The sequence below is a fragment of the Erithacus rubecula genome, assembly GCF_903797595.1.
Source record: "Erithacus rubecula genome assembly, chromosome: 17".
NCBI lineage: Eukaryota > Metazoa > Chordata > Aves > Passeriformes > Muscicapidae > Erithacus > Erithacus rubecula.
Window position 1 is genome coordinate 7,308,807 of NC_136669.1, and position 25,381 is coordinate 7,334,187.

The following is a 25,381-nucleotide window of genomic DNA, read 5'->3' on the forward strand; positions in this document are numbered from 1 at the left end:
CCTCCCTCTTGCTCCCCCTTCCTTTGTTCCTGGAGGTTCAGCCTGTGGGTGTTGGGGTCACTTTGGTCACTTCTGAGCTCATGGTGTTGCAAAAGGCCTGGATGAAAGCAGCCCTGAATAGCAGCACATTTCCAGCCCCAAAACTTCCCTGGAGCTGTTGAACTCCACGAGGGATGGGGCTGAGTGGAGACTCTTGTTTGCTTTTGTTGGGATAGAGGGATATCCAAAAGGACCTGGCAATATCCATTTTCATATTTAATTGCAATCCTGAAAAATAGCCTTGAGTGTGGAGAGAGAAATTCCCCTTTTAGAATAAAAAAAAATTATATTTATAGATACTTGTTTTGTCATGGTCTCTTGTTTAAATAGGATTTTTTTTTTTTTTTTGGTTGGTTTTGGGGGTTTATTTAAGGGTTTGGGTGTAAAAGATGGTGCAGGAATCTCAGAATCATTTAGATAGAAGATACCTCTGAGACCTCCAGGGATGGGCACTTCAAACCTCCCTGGGCTCTTCCAATGCCTGAAACCCTTTCCATGAAAAAAAAATCCTTCTGCACTGGTAAATTCCATCAGAAACCACTCATGGTTTTCTCTTAGAACTTAGGAAAACATCTCTTCATGGGAAGAGTTGTCAAGAGAATCACCATCCCTGGAATTGTTCCAAAGCCACGTGGATGTGGCCCTTGGGGACAGGGGGAACATGGTGGCTCTGGATTGATTGGAGTTGATGATTTTCCAACCCTATAAATTCCACAATTCTCACACAGACTTTTCAGCTCCCAGCTTTGGTGCCCCTCCTGTGTCTGTGGGGTGCTGGGCAGGGATATCTGCCTTGAGATTCATCAATAATCTAACAATTTTTATCCTACTCTGTACACAAGCTGTGCTTTAAAAACACCATTCAGGGAAAAAAATAAAAATCGGGGAGGTAAAGATGATATTCCATGAGAGATTCACTTCAAATCCATGGGGAAAACCATCACACCATCCCCTGGCCTGGATTTATCTCCTGCAAACACTCAGGGTGAGGATTGTGCTGGCACAAGGCTCAGACTGGGTCTGACTCTGCAATCTGAACCTTTTATTTACTAAAGAGCTCACACTGAAACTTACTGACTTACTTCTACCTAAACTTCTATTACATGTGAGTGGCTTAATACCCTTCAGTCCATCCAAAGGCTTCAATCCAATCCCTGCACTCTGATTCCTCCCTGAAGGATCCAGAGAATCCCCCAAGTCACTGACCCCAGAAATCCTGCCATGGTTTGGGTTGGGAAGGACCTTAAAGCTCATCCAGCACCTCCCACCATCCCAGATTGCTCCAATCCCCATCCAGCCTGGCCTTGGACACTTCCAGGGATGGAGCAGCCACAAATTCTCTGGAAAATGCTGTTTTCCTCTCCAGGGACATCTCACCCTGCCTGGCCACCGTGGGCACCTTCTCCTCACCTTGAGGCCAAGCTGGAGAGCTCCTGGTTGCTCACAGGAGAAGGGCTGAACTTATTTTCCTTCCTTGAAGACAGAGTAATTAAATCCAGTATGTACAGATCCCTCAAATTGACAGCCGCCCACAGAGCTAAAAACAGGAAATCCATTAACTTCATTATTTAAAAAATAAAATAAAAATCCTCCCAACTGATTCCTCTGTCACTTAAAGTTCTGCATGGAAGGAGGGCTAATTTAACGCTGCATTAACTCCCTGTTATCACCCTCCTGTTACCTAAGTAGTTCCTAATGACTACCCTAGAGAGCACTTGGAAGCTTTTAAAAGTTTTTATGCTAAATTTTTTTTTTTTTTTTTTTTTTTTTTTTTTTTTTACTTCTGGGTAGTTTATACTTTAAGAACAAAAGTTCCTGCTAACGTTCTCCCAAATCTTCCAGCAACAGCCAGAACTTTTTCTGGTGGCTGCAGAAATGTGGAATATCCCCAGGATGAGGTGACTTGGGTGAGCAAAAAATGGGAAATATTTAATGGTGGTGGTTTTGGGAAGCTGGGTCAGATGTTGGATTTGTGGAGGGGATTGTGAGCTTCAGCAAAGAGCTTTGGCTCTCAGGGCCCCAAAAATCCTCAAGATCCCATCTGTGAGAGGTGTCCCTTTGTTTTGGAGTCTGGGAATGAGAGGCACTGCTGAAATAAATCAAGTTTAATTTTTTATTTTCATTTGCATTTTTTAATTTTTTTATTGAGAAGCAATAAATCACAGGCTGTCCTTGTTGTCTCCTCCTCAGAGATCTGATGGGCAATTTCTTCCTTTCTTAATAATTTATCCTTTCTCTGTTTTGGTCCACCTCCACTTCTCAGAGCAGCATCTCAGAATTTTGGGGGGAATTTTTTGGTGTTGACCTCAAAATGAATCATCCTTGTTGCTCTGCAGTGTTTTTAAATCATAAAATTGAAAGTTTCTGCTTTATATTGATTAAAAAGGGAGCTTTGCTGTGCAGGTGCCTGGGCTTTGCTTTCCCCACTGACTGGAAAACCTGAATTATTTCAATATTAATCCTCACTCATGCCCTCTGCCTGTTGATAGAGGAGATCCAGAGCTGCTCTTTGGGTTATTAACAGGAATTTGGTGCTCACAGGTTGAGATTATTGCTCTCTCCAGTAGGAATCACCACAAATCCTGCCCAGTTAGAGGGAAACTGGGAAAATCAGCATGAACTGGAGCATTTCTTGTCTTTGTGCCTCTGTTTCTACTGATGCTGGGGAGTGAAGGGAGAGTCTGTCCCTCTGGGAGAGTTTTAACCCTCTGGGAAAGGAAAAATAACTGGGAAAAGTTAAAAAAAAAAACTGGTGAAAAAGTAACTGGTTCCAGCAGGTGGTAACTGGGAGCTGTGAGAGTCAAACCCAACTGGGACTGGGGGGTTCTGGTTGGACTGGGACCAGTATCCCACCCTGGAGAGGTGTTTGTGTGAGCTGCCAGGAGCAGCATTCCTGGGGTTTTGGGATGTGTTGTCCAGGCAGCTCTTTAGGGGTGGTTTGGAGCTTTGCTTTCCTTTGAGGGAGTTGTTAAAGGATGTGCAGGGATCATCCACTCAGCAATCCCAGTCTGGGCATCCCTGGGAGCTTTGTCCAAATTCTCCTGGAGCTCAGGGCTGTGCCCATTACCTGGGGAGCCTGGGCAGTGCCTTTTCCCCAATATCCCACCAAAATCTCCCTGCCCCAGCTCCAGCCCCTGGCCAGGGAGAGGAGAACATTTTAAAATCAAGATTTGGTGGTTTAGAACCAACCCTTTAAAGGTGAGCTGCAGCAAACCCAGCTCTGGGGTTGATGTTTCCATGGAATGGCCCTAATGGCATCTGGGGCTATTCCCACTCTCCTGTTCCCTGGGCACAGCACAGGCAGCTTTGTCCCCAAAACCTCCAGGATTTCCAGGTTTTTTGGCTGTCAGACCCTCAGGGTTGGAGCTGGAAGCTGTGGGAGCCTGGAGAGGTTCAATCCCAAAGTGGGATTTGGGATTTAAAGTCAAATGACTTAAAATCATTTTAAATCCCAAATCCCAAAGCAGGAGTGACCCAGAGGCTGGAGCAGGGCTCAGTCCCTCCTTGCACAGCACAACTCAGATATCTCCAACAGGTGCTTTAAGGCTGGAGCTGAAACCAAAGCAGGCTGGCTTTCAGGGAGGTGGGCTCGGGAGCAGGTTTAATTCCAGGGAAAGTCAGTCTGGGTTGGATGTCTCCCTCCCCTTGGCTGCTGGGCTGTCTGACACAATATCCACAGGCAGACAGCTGCACTGGGAGCTGGAAAATCTGGATCTGTTGGAGCAGCATTTGTCTGTGCTGTGCAGACGTGCTCGGTGTCAATTTGGTGTGTGGGTGTTTCTGTACAGAGAGAAACCATCGGCTGCTTTCACCTCATCCCGTGTTTTAGGAAGGGGAATTAATCAGAATTAATTATGTGAGCTCTGTCTAGCATAGCATTATGAGGGTTGATTTTTTTTTTTTTTGTCAGAAAAACAGAAAATAAGGAAATTCATTATCCTTGGACCTAGTTTTTATCTTCTGAATCTTCTCTGAATGAAGGCTTTGAGCCCTTCCCTCCCTCAGTGATTTCTCCCAGCAGTGGGTTTGTGATGAGGAGATTGGGGAAAAGGACTGTGCTGACTCCTCTGCAGCCATGGCCAGACTGTGGTAATTTGGGATGGTGAAATTATTTATGGTAAATAATAAAGGTGAAAATTTGGCATCACCTGACATCGAGCCACAAATACAAATCCTACATGAGAGGTTCGAGCATCTGAAAGAGGCAAAACCCTAAAAGGACCAGGGGAAAGTGTACTCAGGTTTGGGGTTTGCTTCTTCTCTCCCCTCACTGCTCCTCCTCCTCCTCCCCTGCCCCAGCAGAGACCTGTGGAAAATCCCAAACCATGGATTTTGCCACCCCAATTCCTGGCGTGTCCCAAACCCTCAGCGCGCGTGCGGGGCGGGCGCAGCCGCCATTGGCGCTTGATTTTATTCCTTTTTTTTTTTTTTTCTCCCCCCAAATAAAACCCAGCCCGTGGCTCCCTGTCCGGCTGTGCCAGAGATAACAATGGGGGGCTTTGTGCTGCCCTGCAGCTGCTGAAATTTGACGAGATCCAAGTGAGGAAAACAGGAGCAGGTGGATCAACAACGTGACCCTTTCGTTCCCAGCGGTATCAGTGAGCCCTGGGATGGAGCCCGGGAATAAGGATGGGTTGGTTGTCTCTTGGAGAGAGCCCTGATGGGCTTTGCTGATGTTTGTGGGGTGGGTTTCACCCCCCAAAACTCCAGGGCTGGGGAATGTTAATGGAGGAGATCGTTGCTCCCTTCATTCCCAGATTGTTTATTGGGTTTGGGATGTTCCATGGCTTCCATGGCCAATGTCTGCCCAAAGTGGGGCTGTCCCAAAAGCAGCTGCTCCATCCCTGGGAGTGTCCCAGGCCAGGCTGGATGGGGCTTGGAGCACCCTGGCACAGTGGAAGGTGGCACTGGAGGTGCTTTAAGATCCCTTTCCAACCCAAACCATTCCATGATTCGATCCCAGTTTCTTCTCCCACTTTCCCCAGGTCACGGAGATGACTCCTTTGTGTCTGTTGTTTGCTGCCCTACAAAATTTCAGGGTGGGAATTGCTGCAGTTGGAGGAGGGCTTGGGATGCCCTTCCCAGGGTGTTTGGTGCACATGGAGGATGGGGCTGAATCCTGGAATGGCTCAGGTTGGGAGGGACCTTAAATCGTCACCTTCCTCACCTTCATCACTGCTCCCCTTGACAGCAGCAAGAGGAGGGTGAAAACCAGGAGAGAAATCCTGGAGGTGATGAGCTGGGAAAGCTCAGTGAGGAAACCTGGAGAAATCCTGGAGGAATCCTGGAGTTGATGATCTCAGAAGAGTCAGTGAGGAATCCTGGAGAAATTTTGGAGTGAAGAGCTGCAAGGGTCAGTGAGGAACCCTGGAGAAATCCTGGAGGTGATGAGCTGGGCAGGGTCAGTGAGGAACCAGCTGCCCCTCAGGGCTCTCCTGCCAGGTGGGGTGTCCTGGCTGATCCCTTTGGGTGTCACCCAGATCCCTTTGGGCTCTGTGAACCCCTGAATGGTGCTCAGAGGTGACAACACCCAGACCTCAGCAGGGACGTGGCTCCAGCCTCAGACCTGTCTAAGAATCTGAAGGATTTGGAGTCTTTTAGGGCAGATGTGAACAACTGTGTGTGAGTCAGCAGGGAGGAACGGGAGGTTCTGCTGATGGATTTGCTAATCTTGGGCCTGATATCATCTTACAGCCCAGTCAGGGTGAGCTGGAGCCCAGCTCCCCCCTCGTCCCCTGAGCTGTGGATTCACTTGTGGTGTTCAACATGTTCACATCCTCAAATCTTCCTGAGTGAGCTGGAATTTTTATAGAAACCACAGCACAGGAGCATCTGGGATAATCCCACCACCCCCAGCAATTCCACTGGCCATGGAGCAGCAGCCAGCAGAGATGAAGCCTGAAAGAGGAGTGGGCTCGGGGGTCTTGGAGGTCTTCTCCAAGCTTAATGTTTTTCTAGGAATGGCAGATTATGGTCAGGATAAATCTGTGCTGGATGGAGAAGGGTTTGGGGAGAAGGAAGGGTTTGGGCAGGAGAGGTCCAGGGTGAGGATGGGATGGATGAATGATGGATGGATGGATGGATGGATGGATGGATGGATGGATGGATGGATGGATGGATGGATGGATGGATGGTGGATGGATGGATGGATGGATGGATGGATGGATGGATGGATGGATGGATGGATGAATGGATGGATGAATGGATGGATGATGGATGCAGCCTGGGAAGAAGCACAGTGGGTGATGTATCCCAGAACACTGATCCCACATGAGTGGCAGCTGTGGAGACTCCATCCCTCAGGAATGGGGTTATGAATAAATCAGAGCCTGTCCCAGCCTACCTGCCCCTAAACCTGGTTTTAGCAGGACCTTGTGACACAGCCCCACACGCCACCAGGGAGCAGCCAGAGCCAGGCAGGGTTTAACCCCAAACTGAGCCAACTTTGGGGCCCAGACTCCTGCCCTGGCCTGTGAGCAGAGTCTATCCTGGGCTGCACTTGCAGTTAAACCCAGCTTGGAGCTGGCTTATCTGCAGAGCAGCAGGGGATGGCTGAGCTGTGTCCCAGCAGCTGCCAGCTCTGTTTACTCCGTGCTCAGCCTGCTGTGCCGCCTGGTGCCAGGGCTCCAACCCATCCCTTTGGGATAAAAGCCCAGGTGCAGGGCTGGACTCGTGCTCTAGGGAGGCCAGGCCATGCCAGGAAGGCTTGGCTTGGTTTGGCATGGCCCACGTGGGTGCTGGGAGCATCCTCCTGGAGCCATGGGATGTGTGGGAATTGTCCTGCAGGATCCCAGCGTCCTTCTGTGTCCCTTCCACAGGGATTTGGGTTAAAAATAAAGCAGGAAAAGCTGCTGCTGTGCCCTGCAGTGCTGCTGTACAAGGGAAGGATGCAGGGGATGCAGGAGTTTGGATCTGTGCCCCCAGGGGATGGATGCAGGGGGTTGGATCTGTGCCCCCAAGGGATGGATGCAGGGGGTTGGATCTGTGTCCCCAAGGGATGGATGCAGGGGGTGCAGGGGTTTGGATCTGTGTCCCCAAGGGATGGATGCAGGGGGTGCAGGGGTTTGGATCCCACCCCAACACCCATCCCCAGCAGGGCAGGGTGGTGATTACCATATGAAAACAGGGATAACAGTGGGATTCTTGTGCGGGCAGGAATGAAGGAGATCTACGACCCTCTCGGTGCCAGTCAGCCCCGGAGCTGCGTTCAGGCACAATTAACCTTTCACTTTTGGGATGAGCCCGTGTTTTCCTGCTGCAGCTGCTTTTGGGACAATATTCCTTACTTCTCCTCCCAGAAACATTAATTTGGGCATCGGGAGGGGCTGTGCTGGGAACCACAGCATGTGTGGAGGGAGGAGGGGGAGTTTTTAATGGCTTTGATGTGTAATAATCTGAGTTTTAAAAATTCCATTTTGATTTAAGGGGTTTTTGCACAGTAAGATTAAAAAAAAGTATGGGGGTTTCACGACTGTTATTGAAAATATTTTAAAGCAAATTCCAAGTGGTTTTTCTTGTGTGGCAGCATCAAATCAAGGCTGGAAAAATCTTGGGGTGGGGATCAGGGGGCTTAGGCTGAAGCTGGAAATGTGGAAGGGATGGGTGGGTTTGAAATGGGTTTGGGATGGGTTTGGGATGGGTTTCCCTGCCTCTTTGAGCTGGGTGAAGGGAATTGTTATGGATCAAACTGGTGAAATGCCTGGAGAAATCTTGGAAAGGAACAGGAGCCATGGACACTGCCTGGTTTAATTTCTGTAGCTGAGATTATCAGTGCCTTAACTGGCTCCAACAAATCTCATCACCAATGTGCCATTTAATGTATTTTTTTTAAGGGTTTCAGAGTACAATTCTATCACACAGAAATATTTGAGAATCAGAATAATTGGAGGTGGGACATATTTAATTTTGGCAGGGATAAATTGGTGCTTCCAGACGTGGTGGGGGTTGGACTTCACCTGTCAAAACAGAGCTGTGTGCTCTGCCTCTCTTGGAATAATCATTCCAATATTTATAGGCTGAGATGGAGGAGAAAATGCAAAATACAGATTTGCATGGATTAGGTGGAGTAGAGGATCCAGGGAATGGATTCATGGTGGGATTCCAAGGCTCTGCTGTGAGCTCAGTCCTGGGTAACTTGGTGAAATCCAGGGATGTGTCAAATCCAGCAATTGGTGAAAAGTGGCATAATGGACAATTTTGTTACCATTTTGATTTTTTTTTTTTTTGTGATTAAAATTCCAAGCTTCTCGTTCCACTGAATGTTGATGATGACAAGACCTATTGGGATCTTAGTTACTATTTTTTGAAGCTCAAACTGCCCCATTTTGGCAAAAATCCAGCCCAGTCCATGGCACTGCTGCATCCATCCATGACTGGAGGAATCAGTGACACTGCTTGGTTGTCCTGTGCCACTTCCCAGGGCACTTTTTTAATGCTTCATGGAAGTTATTAATTTTTATAAAATCCTGCTTTTATGAAGTTTGTGCTTGGAGAAAAACAACACAACCCCAAATCTTCAAACCCCTGGATCCCCCCTGTATGAGATGTCTGTTTTAGGGCAGAAATCTGCCTGATTTCCCCCAAATTAATCTTAAAAAGCATTCAATGTGGGTTTTTTTTAAATCCTTCAATTTCATTTTTTTTTTTCATCAATTTAATTTAATTCCAGGCTAACTTCCAGCACTCACACCATAATTATTTCCTTCTTCACTTCTTGTTGTCCCTGCAGGATGGGAATCACAGCTCCTGGAGACAGGATTCCTGGGAATATTCCTGTGCCCCCTCTGGAGCCTGTCCCGCCTGCCCCAGGGCTCTCCTCCTTCCAGAATTGTCATCTGGAGTTTCCGCTGGCTCATTTTCAGGATCATGCTGGGAGCGGTGAGTGGCAATTCTCCTTTGGCTTCAGCAGGAATGTCCCATCCCAGCTGGGAATTTACCCAATCCGGAGCTGGTTTGGGTGTTTTTCCTGGAAAAGCTTCCTGCTCTGCTCCTCAGGATCCCTCAGCTGCCTCCTGGGTTGGTTTTGGGGAGGAAAAGCAGCAGGGATTGATCCGTGGGGATGTGCTGGTGCTGCACTGGGGTGGCTTTTCCAAAGGAGTTGTTAAAGGGAGTTTGGTGTTGCTGGATGCTGCTGGGAACAGGGAAAAGCAGCCTTGAAGCTTTTCTCAGGCTTTGCAAGGTCAAGAAATGATAACAATGATTATGCACCTGCAGGGTGGGTGAGAGCTGTGTGAGTTCTCGTGGTTTTTTGCAGAAGGTGTGTTTTCAAAGAGGTGTTGCCTTCTTGGACCAATGAGCCTTTTCTGTTCTGTTTTGCACTTTTCTGTTCTGTTTTGCACTTTTCTATTTTGTTTTGCTTCTTTAAATAAAGCTATCTCTCTTTTGCTTCTCCATTACACAAAGAACTATGTTGCATTATCCTTTTAGCCACTCACCTACAGCCTAAAATGCAACTCTGGGGCAAACAGGACTTTTGGACAGTAAATTAACATGATTATGCAGAAGCTGCTTTCTTGTTTACTTTTTAGTTTTAATTCTATATTTTAAGACTACTGTTCATGTGATTACATATTTTTTCATTGGTTTGCTTTTATGTTGTTCACGTGCTTTGCACGACTTCCTTAGGTACAATGATTGGTGGTTGTTTGGAACTTTACTGCCTGCCTTTATTTTGGGTTTTTTAATTTTAGTATTTTGTTTTTTAGCTCCTTTTCTTTTGATTTAGCACAGTTTATGTTTCAGCAGCCTTGAAGGGTCTTAACAAGTTGTTTAAAACACTTAAAAATGGCTTATCCTGTGCACTTGTTATAAACATTGTTTTAAACCAAGAAATATACAGAAAAACAGTTTACCATGTGAAGAAACAGCAAAATATGCAGAAAAACAACTAGGAAGCAAAATATGGAGAAAAGCAGCTAAATATAATTTAGTTGGTGCACACAATACAGAGCAAGGCCTGGACTTGTTCAGACATGTCCACTGTGGGTTAAACTAGTTTAGCATTACTACACTACCCTACACATGTGTAGTGATTATTTGAATAAAGCTCTTTTTCTCCTTTCCTTCTCCATTGCAGAGGAATTGTGTTGGATTATCCTTTTGCCACTCACCTATAGCCTAAAATGCAGCAGTTGGGCACTGTGGCTTTTCCACAACACTGCTGGAATCTGGTGGGTAAATCCCAGCTTTTCCTGGATTTCTTCTCCTTTGTTTTTGCTTTTCTGAGCTGTCACTTTTATGGAACAATCGCTGCAGAACCATCCTGGTGCCAGAATTCCCAAGCAGCTTGTAAGGGAATCCACCAGGAACTGACACATCCCTGTAAAAATCAAGGTGTGGCAGGCACCTCCTCCCATCAGCTCCATCTGCTTAGACATTCCAGAACATCCCAAAACTTCAAAGCTGAGCTGGGGGTTTTTTTGGGAATTTTGGCTTGGAATTTTTTTATTTTTCAGGGATCTCAGGGTGAAGGTTTCATTTGGGGCATTTTTCACCAACGGGATCCAAATGTCAGCACAGGGAGGGATGCAGGCTGGATCCCAGGGTCTTGATGCTGCTCTGGATTCAGGGAATGCCTGGACGTGGCACTCAGGGCCCTGCTCTGGGCATTGATGATCCTGGAGGTTTTTCCAGCCCCAGTGATCCCAGGATTCTGTGGTTCTCAGCTGTGCTGTGGATCGTGGAGCAAACTGACACCAAGTGTAGCAAAACGTCCCTAATTTCCTTAAAATTTTATCTGATCACCAATTTGCATCCTCCTTCTAAACTGGGATCTGCCTGAGCTTTTTTTCCTGCTGATGTGCCTCATATATTCTGAATTATGGGGCAGGCTGGATATGAAGGAAAACTGTGCTTCCCAAACATCTCAGCTTTCCCAGGAGAGCAGTAACTCCTGATGTTTTTGGGAAGAGACGTGTCCCTGTGTGCCTGGGACTCTGATACATCACTGACAGCCACAGGAGAGGAAAACATGGCAAGGTCATTAAATGGGGACCCCCACAATGAGGGATTGATGGGATCTTTAATGTTTTGGGGCCCAGAGTCATGTGGGATTTCTCCTGGGTGTGGGAATTCAGAAGGATCCTCCTGGAATCCAGGTGTTCCCAGAGCATCTTTGGTTTCCTCCTGTCCTGGCCAGGAGCTCAGCAGGTGCTCCAGGGGTTTTTCCCAGGGCTGGGATTGGCAGTGGTTGTGTTTTGTGCAGGAAGTTTGGATTTCTCCTGGGCTTCTCCCGGGATTCTTCAGGCTGGTTGGGGTGAGGCTTTCCTTGGGAAATCCTCCAAGCAAGCACAGGATTCCCTGGGGGCAGCTGGGCTTTCCTCACCTTGTGCTGATTCTTAGGGGAGCATTTTGGAAATGTTGCCTGGGTGGGTGAGGTGCTGCCTCCTCTCCAGGTTCTCATCTCTTTTTTTTCCACAGGGGCTGACTCCATTCCCCCTTTCCCCTCCATTCAGTGCCTCCTACTCGGGATCTTTTCCCACGTGGAGCCCTGACAAGCTGGGACTTTGCACTGAGCAAACCTGGTTTGGTTTGGGGGAGGATGTTGGAGGAAAGGTTGGAACGAGATGATCTTTAAGGTCTCTTCCAACACAAACATTTCATGATTAGGGAGTTTTGCTGTTGCCTGGCTAAACCTCCTCCCAAAAAAATCACATCCAGACCTTGTTTTATTGTGCACAGGAGCTGGCTGGGCTTGTTTGGGGGTGACACAGCACAGGAGAAGTGAGATAATCCCTGCTGTGGTGGGAGGCGAGCAGCTCAGGTTTGATTGGCAGCGAGTGCTGGGCTCAGCTCAAATATTGCTGCCTTTTTAAAAGGCATAATTACGTGATTCAATCTATATGTTTGATGTTCCTAATCATCCATTAGAGCAGGATGTAAAGAGGGATGCTTCCCAGGAACACAGAATAGGGGCTCTTTGTGTGAGCCAGCAGCTCGTTAGGCAGTGATGCAAACACACATTTGCTGCTTTCCCTCGTGCTTTGATGGCTCCATCGTTTTGTTTGTGACTCTGTGTCACTCGGATTTCTCCAGGCTTGGGAGATGCAGTGTGGGTTTGTGATGCCATCAGAGCCACGAGCTGGGAGGCAAAGGAGTGCTGAGATTTCTGCCACTCCCCAGGTGAAGGGGTGAGAGGAAACAGCCTCGACTCAGAGAGTCAGATTAAACATTAAAGTTGTTCGGTTTTTTTTTTTTTCTCTAAAGGAATGTTCAGCATTGGGATGAGTTGCCCAGGGAAGTGGTGAAGTCACCATGGGAGTGTTTGGGACATTGGATGTGGTTGCACTGGCTGGTCCTGGAGGTCTCTTCCTATCTGGATAATTTTGTGATTCCATGTTCACCCAGCCCAGGGACTTCCCAAGAGGAGCAGCCCCACTGCCAGCAGGGCCCTTGGCTTGGTGGCACTGAGCTGTTTTGTCACCTGGGGACTCTGCTGTGCTCTCCAAGCCTCGTCCCTCTCCCCAGTAAACACAAATGTTGGATCCAGCAGGCAGGGTTGGTTTTCCAGCTGCTGCTGGATGGGTTTGGGGTGGTGTCAGCCCCTTCTCCAAAGCCCTCACTGCAGCCTGGGGGTCCTGAGGGGGCTCCTGGCACTTTTAATAACCCCTGATTCTCAAAAAAACATTGTTTGGAGCTGTGCATCCACAGACCAGAGTCCCTGAATCTTGTGGATTCCCAAATCCCAGCCCCATTGGTGCCAGCTCTGCCTGGAGCTTTTGGGGCAGCTTCTGACTGAACCCCCATCCTGTGCTTCCAAGGTGAGCCTTTCCCTCACGGGTGGAAGAGTTTCTGCTTCATTTTTGGGCTCTTTTGGGGTTTTCCTGGGCAGCATCCTTGCTCAGGAGCTCTCCATCAAACACAACTTATGGCTAAAACCCCATTCAGCAAAGGTTAGTCCTGGGCTTTTCCTGCAAGGCCTGGAGTAGATGACAACTTCATGGAGTTGACACATTCTGGGGAATTCCCTGCTGCAGGTGAGACCCACATGCTGGGGGAGCCCAGATTCCTGCCACAGAGGGACTGGAGCTGCTGAATTGCCAACAGCATCCTGGAGGAGCTCCCTGTGCCCTCAAAGTCGTCAGGGATTGTTGAAGTAAACCATAAAATAGAGTTTCAGTGTCTGCTGCAGTGCAGGGGCTGAGGGAGCTGAGAAATGTGAGAATTGGGCTGTCAGCAACACCTGCAGCAGCACTGAGCACACCTGGGAGCTGCAGGAACAGGAAAGGGGTTGGGAAGATTGGGAGCAGCAGCTTCAAATCCAGGGAGGGTGGCAGTGCTGGGGGCTCCTCCTGATGCCTCTGGGCTGTTCCTGGGCTCCCTGGCAGCCTGGGCTGCTTGCTTGGTATCCAGCAGGAATTTCCTCTCAGCACTGCTGGGATGTGTCCATGAGCCACACCTGGGTCATGTGTGCCCACCTGGTGATGTTCTGTACAAGGAATATTAAAATAGTCTAATACTATAATATTATAATATTATTGTGGAATAGTTTGGCTTGGAAAGGATCTTTAAACTCATCCAGTTCCAACATCTTCCATTGTCACAGGTGATCCAACCTTGGACACTTCCATGGGGCTGCTCTGGGAAACAGGGAATAATTATCCCTGCTGGGACATAGTAATGTATAATATAATTAATAATATGGTATAATTATCCCTGCTGGGGGTGCACAGAGGACATGGGGGAGCTTGGGGCATCAGGGGTGCAAGAGCACGTTGGAAAACTGGGAATAAACAGAGAATGAAGGTGGAGCAAAGGATCCCAGACATATGGAATGAGTTACCAGGGAAGGTGGCTGGAGCAGTGAGTGTGAGCCTGAGACATCTTGATTAGTTTCTGCAGGAAAGGGTTGAAGAGTGGAGTGGAAAACCAGGGAAATGGGATTTAAAGCACATTACCACTTTAATTTAAAAGTGCCCAAAGCAAGGAAATTCAGATTTAAAGCTGCCAATCTCTGCCTGGCTGCTGCAGGTGTTGGGGCTGGGAGGACTCTGGGGTCTGGGTCCAGATGGGTCCTGGGGCCATGAGCCCAATCCCAAACTTTGGTTTTGTCCCAGGAGTGAGGTCCTTTAATAGGTGGGTTCTGTAATCATTTTATTCTTTATAACAGAAATGGATGTTTATTAATCACCTGCCCTGTGTGATGCCCTTGCAGGATCTGGGATGGGATCACTCAGGAAAGGTTTTCTTCCCCCTTTTATCCTGCCCAGGAGCTGCTCCCTCTGCTCTCCTCACACCATACACCAGGTTCTCAGGAGGAATTTAAGGGGAATTTAAAGAAATTTAGTGAAACCCAAAAGCATCTTTCCACTTGGGATTTGGGACTTGGCCGTGCCTCCCCTCGCTTTGCTTCCTGTAAACAATTTTTTTTTTATTTTTTTTTTTTTTAGATTTCCCTTTCTGTCAAAATCCCTTCCCAATTCCAGGCTCAGCCCCTCTGAGCTGTTCAGGAACATCCTCAGAAGTGGCTGCAGAACAGAGGAGTTGGGAGCAGTTTTTGGCAGGCACAGACTTAGAAAATAATTTCAATCCTTTGCTGTTTCAAATCTGCACGAGAGAGATTTTTCCCTTTTGCAGGAAGATAAAAGATCATTTAAAGTGACAGTTCTGGGGGAAAAAATATTGCAGAAATAATTATAACAATCACTTTTTTTCCCCTTTTCCTGTGGATTTGTCCATCTCTCTCCAAGATGTGTTTTCACAGCAAAAGGATCAATTCCTTCCAGATTATTTACACTTTACTTGATATTTAATATCTTTTTAAACGGTTTTGAATTTTCTTTTCTGTTAAAAAAGATTTCTTTTAACCCACTGCAGCAAATCCTCTCAGAACCTCGTGGTTGGTGCGAAACTCTTGGTGTTCCTTGTTTTGTTGTGTTTTTTTTTTCCTTTTTTCCCTTGGAGCCTGTTAAAAGTGTCAGGACGTGGGTGGCATTTGAAAGGTTACTGGGAAGGGTGGGGCTGTGATTAGCTAAGAAAGGAGATGAACTTTCTGGCAAAAAATAAGCAAGACTTTGAAGCAAACAGAATCTGGATGCCTGCATTAAAACAGCATCAAATCCAAGCGGGAATTTCGGGATTTTGGGGATCCAGAGGGGGGGGGGCAGCAGGATGTAGATGTCAGCTCGGTGACAGGCGCTGCCCATGGTGGCCCTGAAATGGAGAATAATTATTCTAATTTGTTTGATGACATTAGCGTGGGTAGGAGGGAAGAAAGGGAGCTTTCTTCCCTGCCTCTCTCATTATTCCTCGGCCAGCGCGGCGGGGCCAGCTCCCGGCTCCCTTCATGGGAATTTTTGGAAAATGATGTCTGCAATGTTCTGACCTTTGCCGTCCCAGCTGCAGCCTCCTCCTCCTCTCTGCAGGGATCCCACACTTGACTCCTTAGCAGCCTCCTTTGTGCCTCTGATCCCTCTCCACTCCTCTGCTAACAGCCCTTGGCAGCAGCACTGGCTGCTCCTTGGTGGCTGGAGCCACCAGTGCCAAGGGTTCTGCAGGATTCTGCAGGATTATGCAGCATTTTGCAGAATCCCTTTCACCCACTTGCCCCCAGATGCTGCTGGTGGCTTCTTCCCAAGGGTTTTTTGGGGGGGAGTTGAGAGAAGGAAGAAGCAGCAAATTAAAGGAAGCAAAGAGTCAAGGCCAGGGGATTCTCCTGTGGGGTTTTGGGGTTGTGCTGGCTCTGCTTTGGTTCTGAGCAGGTTCACCTGGGCAGGTGGGAGCTGTCCTGGATCACCCCTGGGCAGGAGGGAGCAGGCAGGTGGGGTTTGCTCACCTGGATCATCCTGGAATGGTTTGGGTTGGGAAGGATCCCCGTGGGCAGGGACACCTGCACCATCCCACACTGCTCCAAGCCCATCCAGCCTGTCAGGAAACACCACAAACACCAGAGGTTTATGTCCAAAAAGGAGGCAGAGGAGTCCTTTTATTTTATTTGAATAAAGGGAGAGGCCATGGGGAATTCTCTCCAATTTTTGGAGGCCTCAGTCTCCTTTTTATCCCAATTTCCCCCTCTCTGTCCTCCCTGGCTGATCTACTTGAGAGGCACAGACTTCTGACACCCAAGATTCCCCTCTAATGTACAACCCTCCCTTTAAATTTTTAATTCTTATAGAGTTCATGGTTTTTCCCCATTGCTTCTTTCATTTTCCAATACCCAATTTAATTCCTCAGCAAACCTACAGTTTGTTTGTAAAGGCAATTTTTTTTTTTTTCACATTCATCAATCAGTGGAATCCTTCCCATTGATTCTTTTATCTCTCAGTGCTGGTTTTATCCACCAGCACACCCACAGCTTGACAAATTCTGTCATTCCTGTCCTCAAACCCTTCCAGGGATGGAGATCTTGTTATTCCTCTCTATCCAAGAGAGAAGCTGCAGGAATTGAATCCAGAAAGGTTGGTGGGAACATCAGGTGCAGCTCTTTGGTTTGCTGTTCACAGCTGTGCCACCTGTTCCCTGTGGAACATTCCCTAAAAAAATCAGAAAATCTGGGATCCAGCTCATCCTTCCTGCACCTCAGCCCTTGATCCATCAGCAGGGAGGGAGGTAGGGCAGGTCTGGAGTCCTGAGGGAGTTTTAGATCTCCCCAGCTGAGGTTGGTTTCATTGGATTCCTTGGATTTAGGTTCTTCCAGCCCTGCCCTATAATCCTTAAATGATTTTTTTTTTAGATTTCACCTTGGGAAGCTCCATCCTCTCCCACGAGCTGGGCTCTAAATTTGTCTCAGGATGCCCTGGTGAGGGTTTGGCATTCACAGAGATGGTGAAACCACTTTTCCTGTGGGCAGCAGAGGTGGGAAGAGCACAGAGCTGGGATTTTCTCTGCAAGCATTTACAGCAGGAGCAAAATGAAAATCTAGAATTTAGCTGGGATTTTTGGGTTGGGTTTTTTGCCCATCTTTTGTACAGAAAGGTCTTTAAATTGACTCTAAATTTATAATAATTCCCCACCCTTCCCTCTGGAGCTGGGATCAATAGGGAATTTTGCAGACATAGCTTGAGTCACCAAGCTTTTGCTCAGCTTCCCGTGCTATTGGCCTGTCTGTACCATTTTTTTTTTTCAGAATTAATTTTGGGCTGAAAAAGTCTCAAAGAAGTGCTTTGTTCCTCCTTGACACTCACTCCAGGAAAAAAAAAAAAAAAAAAAAAAAAAAAAAGAGGAGAAAAAGGAAAAAAAAAGCCCGTGGAAAATCTGACATCTGCATTGTAGAGAAAAATCAATAGATAGGGAGGAATATAATTATCCCCCACTCCTGAAGGAATTTTTCAGATATTTTTTGGAACAGTGACTCATATGGGCTTAGGGCTTGAATGACATTTTAATTATTCTGGCTTCTTTTTTTTTTTTTTGCTTTGAATCACCCAAGTAGAGCAGCCTGGAAGGGGCACAGTTGGGTGCAGCATCAGGGAAAGATGAAAGGGCAGGATTTGGGGTTGGAGCTGAGCTCTTCCCTCCCTTCAGGTGGGGGCTGCATCCCCCTGGATCCATGGTGGATGCCCCTGGATCCCTGGATTTCTTTTCTGGCATCCTGTAAATACAGGAATGCTCCCTCTGCTTTGGGAATGTTTTATTCCATATTCCAGAGCAGGGCTCATGGTGAGGGCACCCAGGAATTTCACTATCAACCATTAAAGCAAATCTGAAAAAAAAAAATTAAAAATCCTAAATGTAATTTTCTGTGAGAAACTGGATTTAAATCCTTTAAAATCTGGATTTAATTCCCCTTGATTTGAGGAGTTTGGAGTTTCCCAAGTCCAGGCAGGTGCTGCATCTCCATCCTGCCCTGAGCTCCTTGGCCATGCCCTGGAGGGAGCAAACCTGGCAGGGGAGGAGGAATTGAGCCCATATTTCATTCTGGAGCTTAATTCAATCCAGGGGGCAACATTTTCTACTCCTCCTGCTGTAAATTCCTGTGACAAGGACCTCAAGTTCCCCCTTCCCAGGCTCATTATCCTGAGTGCCTGACCCCACTGTCCCTGCAGCCACCAGCCCAGCAGTGGGAATTTAATAGAATTTAATGGAATTTAATAATCCTGGCTTCAGAGCCAGGCCACAGAGGTGAAAGGGCCTCTGCTGGTTCACTTGGCCACCTGGTTGCTTGCCCTGAGCTCAGATTTAATTTGTGTTCCTGAAAACTTCCTGATTTCCAGGAGTCCCCTGGATGTGCAGCCTGGTGCTCAGAGATCTTTTCCAGGATTTTGTGATTCCTCCTCCTTTCCTGCCTCTCTTCAGCAGAGCTGCAGCCTCAGAGCACAGAGATTTTCTGTGCACATTTTGCTCTCGTTCCTTGGTCCAAATTCCTTGGGAAAAAGGAAAACTGGGTGGAAAAAAAAAATGGAAAAATGGAAAAAATGGAAAAGTGAGTGCCAGTGTGGGAGTGAAGTGACCTCAAAGCTCAGGGTGAAGCTGACTTGAAACCCCTCAGTGATGAGAGTGGGAGTTTTTTATGCTGCAGAGCATCTCTGATATGAAGACTTTCCTGTCTGAAAGCTTTCTAGTAAACAAAAAAAAAAAGGATGAGCTGCCTGAGTGAGTCATTGCAGGGAAAAATCAGGATTTTCAGAGTGCTGCTTTTCCCCCCCATCCTCGTTTTAATTGGAGTTTTAATTATCTCTGCTGAATAACAGAGCTTGATAACAGCCTGGGGAAGGGAGGAGGGAAGGTCATCAAGATAACTGTCCTGTTTTAATATTGCAGCATTCCTGCACTGAGCTTCCTCAGTGTGTCCTGGCCCTGCCAGGCTGGAGCTGCAGCACATCCTGGCAGATGCTATCACCAGATCCTGTAATTTTAGAAAAGCTTGGAGGGCAGGACAGGCTGGGGAGGGGAGGATGGAGTGGCTGTTGACAGTGAGGATGTCCTGTCCCAGCTGCAGAGGGATGGATGGGGATGTGCTGAGAAAATCCCTGGAGATAAAAATGCATTGCCATCCCAGAAATCCTGCATTGTGCATCCCTTTTCTGCCAGGCAGGAGTTCATAAACTCTGCCCTGCCCTGTGCTTTCAGCTGTCAGACAGACAGACAGACAGCCCTGGGAACTGGATATTCCTGGATATTTCCCAGGTCTGGGCAGTTTTGGAGGGTCTTTAATTGGAATTTTGAATTTCTTTTGAGCTCCAAAGGTGTTAAATTTTATTTAATGCTGCAATGAAGATTTGTTTCAGTGTGATCAGGGAAGTTGGAGCAGAGAAGCCACTGTGGTCTCTTCCAACCTGTTCCAGTTCTGGGGATTGGGATGGAATTCATAAAATCTGGGATCTCCTCCTCTGAGCTCAGATTTTAGGTCACTGATCCCCTCCCTGCTGCCAGTGTAAGGAATGCTCAGGATGCTCCTGCTGGAGCAGCCACAGGACCTTCCCAAAACTCCCAGAAAATCCCAGAAATTCCCAGAAACTCCCCGGGTTTTTCTCCTGGGGAAAGCAGGACCATCACAATCAGAGCCATGTCAGAGTAGGCAAATAGCCCCTAATTGTATGCAGATGACAGAGCTGCCCCAACCTTTTGACCAGTGAAGCTTTCCTCAATTTGGGATGTTGTGATCCTAATCAGGGACCTCTCTGGGACATCAAAGCCAGCCTTGATTGCTCAGCTTCCTGCTCCAGCCCATCCCTGCCCAGGTGTCTTTCCTGCTCTGGCCCACTGATTCCTTTCTGCTCTTCATCTCCCAGGCAAAGAAATTCAATCCCAATATTGCTGCCAGCCCTGGGATGGACCCAGTGATTTGGAAATGTCCCCTCTTGTTGTTGTCAAGTCCCAGGGCAGGGGGTGGCTGCTGGTCCAGCCCTGAGCTGAGCTGGGGCAGAGCTGTCAGCAGTGCAGCCAGCTGTGTTTGGGGCTGGCAGCTTCCTTCCCCTGCCCCTCTTTTGTTTCCCTAATTATTTTAATTGCAGCTCTGTGTCCCCATCCCTGCTCCATGGCACTGCTCCCTTTTCCCCAGGCAGCAGAGATGGGAAACAGTTGGGGATTTTTGTAAAAATCGTGAATTTTGCTGGGACACAGCCTGGTTTTTCCCACTGCTGCTTCCCAGGGATGCTGGAAGCGATGCCAGGAGCTGCTCAGACCTGAGCAAAGGCTCAGGTGTACCTGAGGCTTCTTCCTGGAAGGAGAATTTGGCATTTTCCACCAGGATTTATGTCAGATTGTCACTCACCAGGCAGGGGAATGAGTCAGACCCATTATGTTCCCTTGGGAACAACTGGACCCTCCCGTGGTCTCATTCAACCACAGAATTTGGCACCTTGAGGCACAAAACCAAGTAAAATAAAATATTTGTGACTGTACTTTTGCCCTTTTTCCCCCCAGGGGCTGATTAAAATCCGAGGAGATCGCTGCTGGAGGGAGTTAACTTGCATGGATTATCACTACGAGGTGAGTGATGTGCACACAAAATCTCCTTCCTCTTGTCTGCTTTTCTTTTGTGAAATCGTTTCCCCAGCCTGTCCTCTCGTGCCAGGCAGCTCTCCATGTTTTCCCTCTTTATCCCAGCCCCTGGCAGTCAGGCCATGTGCCTGTGCCAGCTGGGTGATGCTGTTTTTCCCAACCACACTCCTAAAAAACCAATTTCTCTCCTCCCCTCCCCTCCCCATGGTGAATCCAGGAGCAAACCTGAGCCTCACTGAGAATTTGCACTGTAAATCTGCTGTAGAAAGGATTTTTTGTGGTGTTGTTGCTGCTGCCATCCCCAAAAGTGGCCATTTGACAGCCACAGAGCATCCCAGTGCTCTCCAGCATGCAGCAGCTCAGAGCTCTGTGGGTTTATCTTTTTGACATCTGTTGCAGTGATTATGTTGCATTTTGATTATAAATTTGGGGTGGTTTGTTAGCTCTGGGTTCATCTCCTCTCTGGTTGCAGAGGCAAACTCAGCTCCACTTCTCACTTCTATTTTTGCATTTGAGTTTTATATAAATGGTGGTAAAAAGGAAAATGCTGCATCCATTGTTCCCAGGGGAATGTTTTGGGTTGGTGAAGGAATTCCCTTCCCTGGACTGAGCTCACAGGGTGTTAGAATGGCTCTGCTCTGGAATCCATGGCCATCAAGTATTTGGGAGCACAAGTCTTAGGAGGAGGAGCTGGAAAGGGGCTCAGCCTGGAGAAAAGGGGGAGCAGGGGGAATTTCTGCCTCTGCACAACTCCCTGACAGGAGGGGACAGCTGGGGGGGATTTGGGATCTGCTCCCAGGAACAGGGACAGGAGAGGGAACAGCCTCAAACTGCTCCTGGGGAGGGTTTGATTGGATATTTGGGAAAATCCCTTCCCTAAAGGGTGGCTAGGCACTGGGAGTCTGCCCAGGGCAGTCCCCATCCCTGGAGGTGACCCAAAACCACTTTTGGACATGATGAGCACACTTGGTGTTGGTGCTGCTGATCTTAAAGGGCTTCTCCACCTTTAACAACTCCCTGCCTGTATGAAACAAGATTTTGCAGGTCCAAAAAGCTCTGTTTGCCTTCACAGCTTTAAATCTCCTTTTCTGTGTCACTCTCATTTACTTTCACTGGGGTTTCCCCCCTTGGTGTGGGGCTGAGCCTTTCCAAAATCTCCCTTGGCTCCTGCACAACACCAAGGATCCAACTTCATCCCCAGGAAAACTTGGGATGAAAAGCCCCTTCAGTGCTGTCATTCCTAATCCTGAACATGGGGGTGGCTGCAGTAAATTTTCAATTTTCCAGGCACCTGGCAGCACTCGGGGAAAATCCAGCTCTGAGCCAGCTCTGCTGCTGACCCCAGCCCACAACAATCAGCCCCAATAATCCCAGCTCTCCCAAATCAATCCCAGCATCAGTCCTGGAGCCCAGAGGGATAATTGAGACCATTCCTGTCAGATCCATAAGGCAGGATCCCCAGCCTGTGCAAGTAATTGGCACCAGGGGCAGGGGGCAGATCTTGTTATCAATATCAATTATTTTAATCCCCACAAAAGAGAGGCTGCAAGGGAAGGAAAATGAAAGAGGCCAAACTTCATCCACCAGCAATAATGGAACAAAAATACCAAAAGGTTGGGATTCACCTGCTGGTTTCAGGCAAAGGGAGGGAGAAAAGGGGACTGAAGGAGGGAGGGAGGGAATCTGCTCGTAATTAGGATGATAAAAGTGGGGATTGGAGCAGGTCAGGGATGGATTTGGGCCAGATGGGTTGTGCTGGGATGTGTGTTGGCCACCCCAGCTCTCCTGCATCCAAGATCTACATGGGCTCCTGTGCCAAGAGAATTAATGGAAACACATGGCCTCCATCCCTGCCTGCACTATTTATTTGTAGTAGGCTCGTGAAAAAGAACATTTCCACTTTTGTCAGGAATGGTGGATGGAACAGTCTGGTGGTGTTATGGTTAAATGGGTGATTTTCCTTTCCTCTTTCCTTCTGCTGTGCAGGGCCTTCATCCCAGCCTTGCTGGGGCTCTCTGTGTGGTTTGGAGAGGGAATGGCATGGTTGGCACAGGAGAGGGATTTTCCAACCAGCCTGACCCTCCTGGAGGAGGAGATGGGCTCCAGGAAATGGGGGAGAGGGGACTTTGCTGGCACAGCTTTGGCTGCTTTGGGGGTTCATGGTGGCTGTGCAGCCCCAGCCTCTAATCCCAGTTTGGCAAGACACCACCAGCAGGGGATTTCAGCTCCTCTCTGGATTTCTGTGCTCTCCAGGGGCTCCAAGGTGTGGTTTTCACCTGCAGTGTCATCCCAACCCCTGAGGTGTGCTGGGGCTTTGTGTGTCCACATCACCCTGTCCCCATGGACACACCTGGGTGGCACCTGGCAGGAGAAGTCCTGGAATCTGCCATCCATGGGTTTATTTGTCCCTTTTTTGAGGTTGCTGTTGTTTCCCTGTGCTTAGGGGGCTCTTTGCCCTGCAGGAAATCCCAGGAAAAAGGAGTTTTCCCTCAGTGCAACCTGGTCCTGGTGCAGCTGCTGCAGGGAGAAGCTGCTCTGGCTCTCAGCTCTGTTTGGCATCAGGATTATTCAGATTTATCTGCTGTGGACACCAGGCTTGACAAATCCATGAGCAAGGATTGCAGGCTGGGGCTGGAATTCTGCTTCCACTGGAGCCCCTGGCATGGATCCCACCGTGCCAGGGACATCCCAGCTGCCAGGGGAGGCAGAGATGAGATCCCAGATCCCTGCCTGTCCACAGGGGTCAATCCCAGAGCCCAGCAGCTCCATCCCCTCTGGGAAACTCTGCCTGGGAAGGTTTTGAGCCACTCCAGGCCATGTGTGGACATCACCCAGGTGGGCTGGAACAGCTTTCCAAGCCCTCTGAGCCAGGATGGGGATGGGGATGGGGATGGGGATGGGGATGGGGATGGGGATGGGGATGGGGATGGGGATGGGGATGGGAATTCCTTCTGCCCAGCATTCCCTTTTTCCAGGCTTTATCTGGGAGTTCAGCCTGCCTGGCACGGGCACAACATCCAAACCTGCTCCAAACAAAGCAAATCCCCTCAGGCAAGAGCCAGGCTGGAAAATCCCACCAGCCCTGCAGCTCCCAGGCCTCTGCCCAGATCTCCTGGCACAGGCAGGACAGGGACATTTCAGACCCCAGCCACTCCAGAAGGAGCCTTTGGGTGCTGCTGGAGGTTTTGGCAGAGCAGCTCAGACCATCAGGGGGTTTTTTGAAGGTTCTCCGTGGTCTCACCTCTCCTGCTCGGGTGGGATGCAATCCAGTGATGCATTTTTCCTGATGCCTGCCAAAGTGCTGCTGCTGCTTTTTAATTCCAGACAGATATCTTGGAAAATTCAGCCACCAACTGGTGGGAACAGCTGTGGGAGCAGCTGCTGGGGCAGGAGCCCTGCTGGGCTCTGAATCCACAGCAGAGCTGCTGGACACAGCCCTGGGGCAGCTGGGGCAGCTCACTGACCTGTCCAGCCAAGGAGGACATGGAGGGGCTGGAGAGTGTCCAGGGAAGGGACTGGAGCACCAGGAGAGGCTGAGGGAGCTGGGAAAGGGGCTCAGCCTGGGGAAAAGGGGGAATTTCTGCCTCTGCACGACTCCCTGCCAGGAAGGGACAGCCAGGGGGGATTTGGGATCTGCTCCAGGGAACAGGGACAGGAGGAGAGGGAACGACCTCAGGCTGGGCAGGGGAGGGTTAGATTGGATATTTGGGAAAGTCCCTTCCCTAAAAGGCTGTTCAGGCATTGGCAGTCCCCATCCCTGGAGGTGACCAAACCCACCTGCATGAGGCACTTTTGGACACGGTTTATGGTGACCATGGTGCTGCTGGGAATGGTTGGACTGGATTTCCTTAAAGGTCTTTTCCAACCTTAATCGATCTTCTGAGGCAAAGGGATAAAGGGAAAGCAAAACCAGAGCCCTGGAGCACTCCTGGAGCAGCAAATCTGGGTCAGAGTTTGAAGTGAGATCCAGGATTTGCTTCCCTGCTCCAGAGTTCCCTGGAGGAGCTGGGGATGGGTTGGTCACCCCAAAAGTTTGGAGGATTTCACTGAACCAACCTCATTTTAGCCTCATTTGAGCTCCATAAGTGTCTCTGCTGCTGAAAAAAAACAAAAACAACAACAAAAAAAAAGCTTTGCTCTGTCCCCAGCACCCTGCACAGCCACAGAAGCCACTGCAGATGGGGACAGACTGTCCCTGATTCCCTGGAGCTGTCAGGCAGGGCTCCAGCCCCAGCTCTGGGCTCCTGAGATGCCTTTTGTGCCTAATGAGGCCCTGCTGACTGATAGCTGAGCTGATAAGGGCGATAAGGAAGCTCAAACTGCTCCTTAACTGCCTCTTCATTCCTTTTCTCCCTCCTCTCGCCTGGATTAGAGCTCGTTAAGCTTTTCATCCAGCTTTTTCCAAGCCATTATGAAAGAAAAAGTAAATAATATTTAGCAATCTGTTGGGATGAATCAGAAAATGAGCTGCTTTTATGAGCCCGGATGGCTCAGGGTGGGCTTTGTTCCAACAGTTTGCATGGCTGGAAGGGAAAATGTTCCTAGCAGGGAAGCAGGTGCTCAGATTTCGTGCTGAAAATTCTAAAGTTGCAAATTCAGACGAGGGAAGTGGTGCTGAATTAAAGAGAAAACAGTAATTATTACAGGAAGTTACCGTGCAAATAATTTTGGGGATCTTTTTGTTGGTAACATTAATAATTATATTATAAAATATTTATGGAGCATCTGAAGTTTACAGTCCTTGGACCTGTGCCAGGGCCTCAGCACCCTCACAGGGAAGGATTCCTTCTTAAATTTAATTAAATGCAGAATAATTTGTGTCTCTGCTCCTTCCTTCGTGCAGGGTGGGAACTTGGAGGGTTTTGCTGATGGATTTTGCTGGTTCCAGCTCAGGGCTGGAATCTGGCAGCCTTGACACGGGGAGATTTCCCAGATTTCCCCAAAAATCATTGGGGAGGTTTGT

At 48.5% G+C, this 25,381-nt stretch overlaps 1 protein-coding gene across 1 annotated transcript in view; it reads left to right on the forward strand.

Moving 5' to 3' along the window:
• The window catches only part of LMF1 (lipase maturation factor 1), a 129,484-nt gene that overhangs the window by 25,707 nt on the left and 78,396 nt on the right, over positions 1–25,381 (forward strand). Inside the window, exons 2-3 of the mRNA XM_079320266.1 lie at positions 8,768–8,916; positions 20,341–20,406. Coding sequence (XP_079176392.1) covers positions 8,768–8,916; positions 20,341–20,406 — 215 coding nt within the window. The remainder of the gene's footprint in view (positions 1–8,767; positions 8,917–20,340; positions 20,407–25,381) is intronic.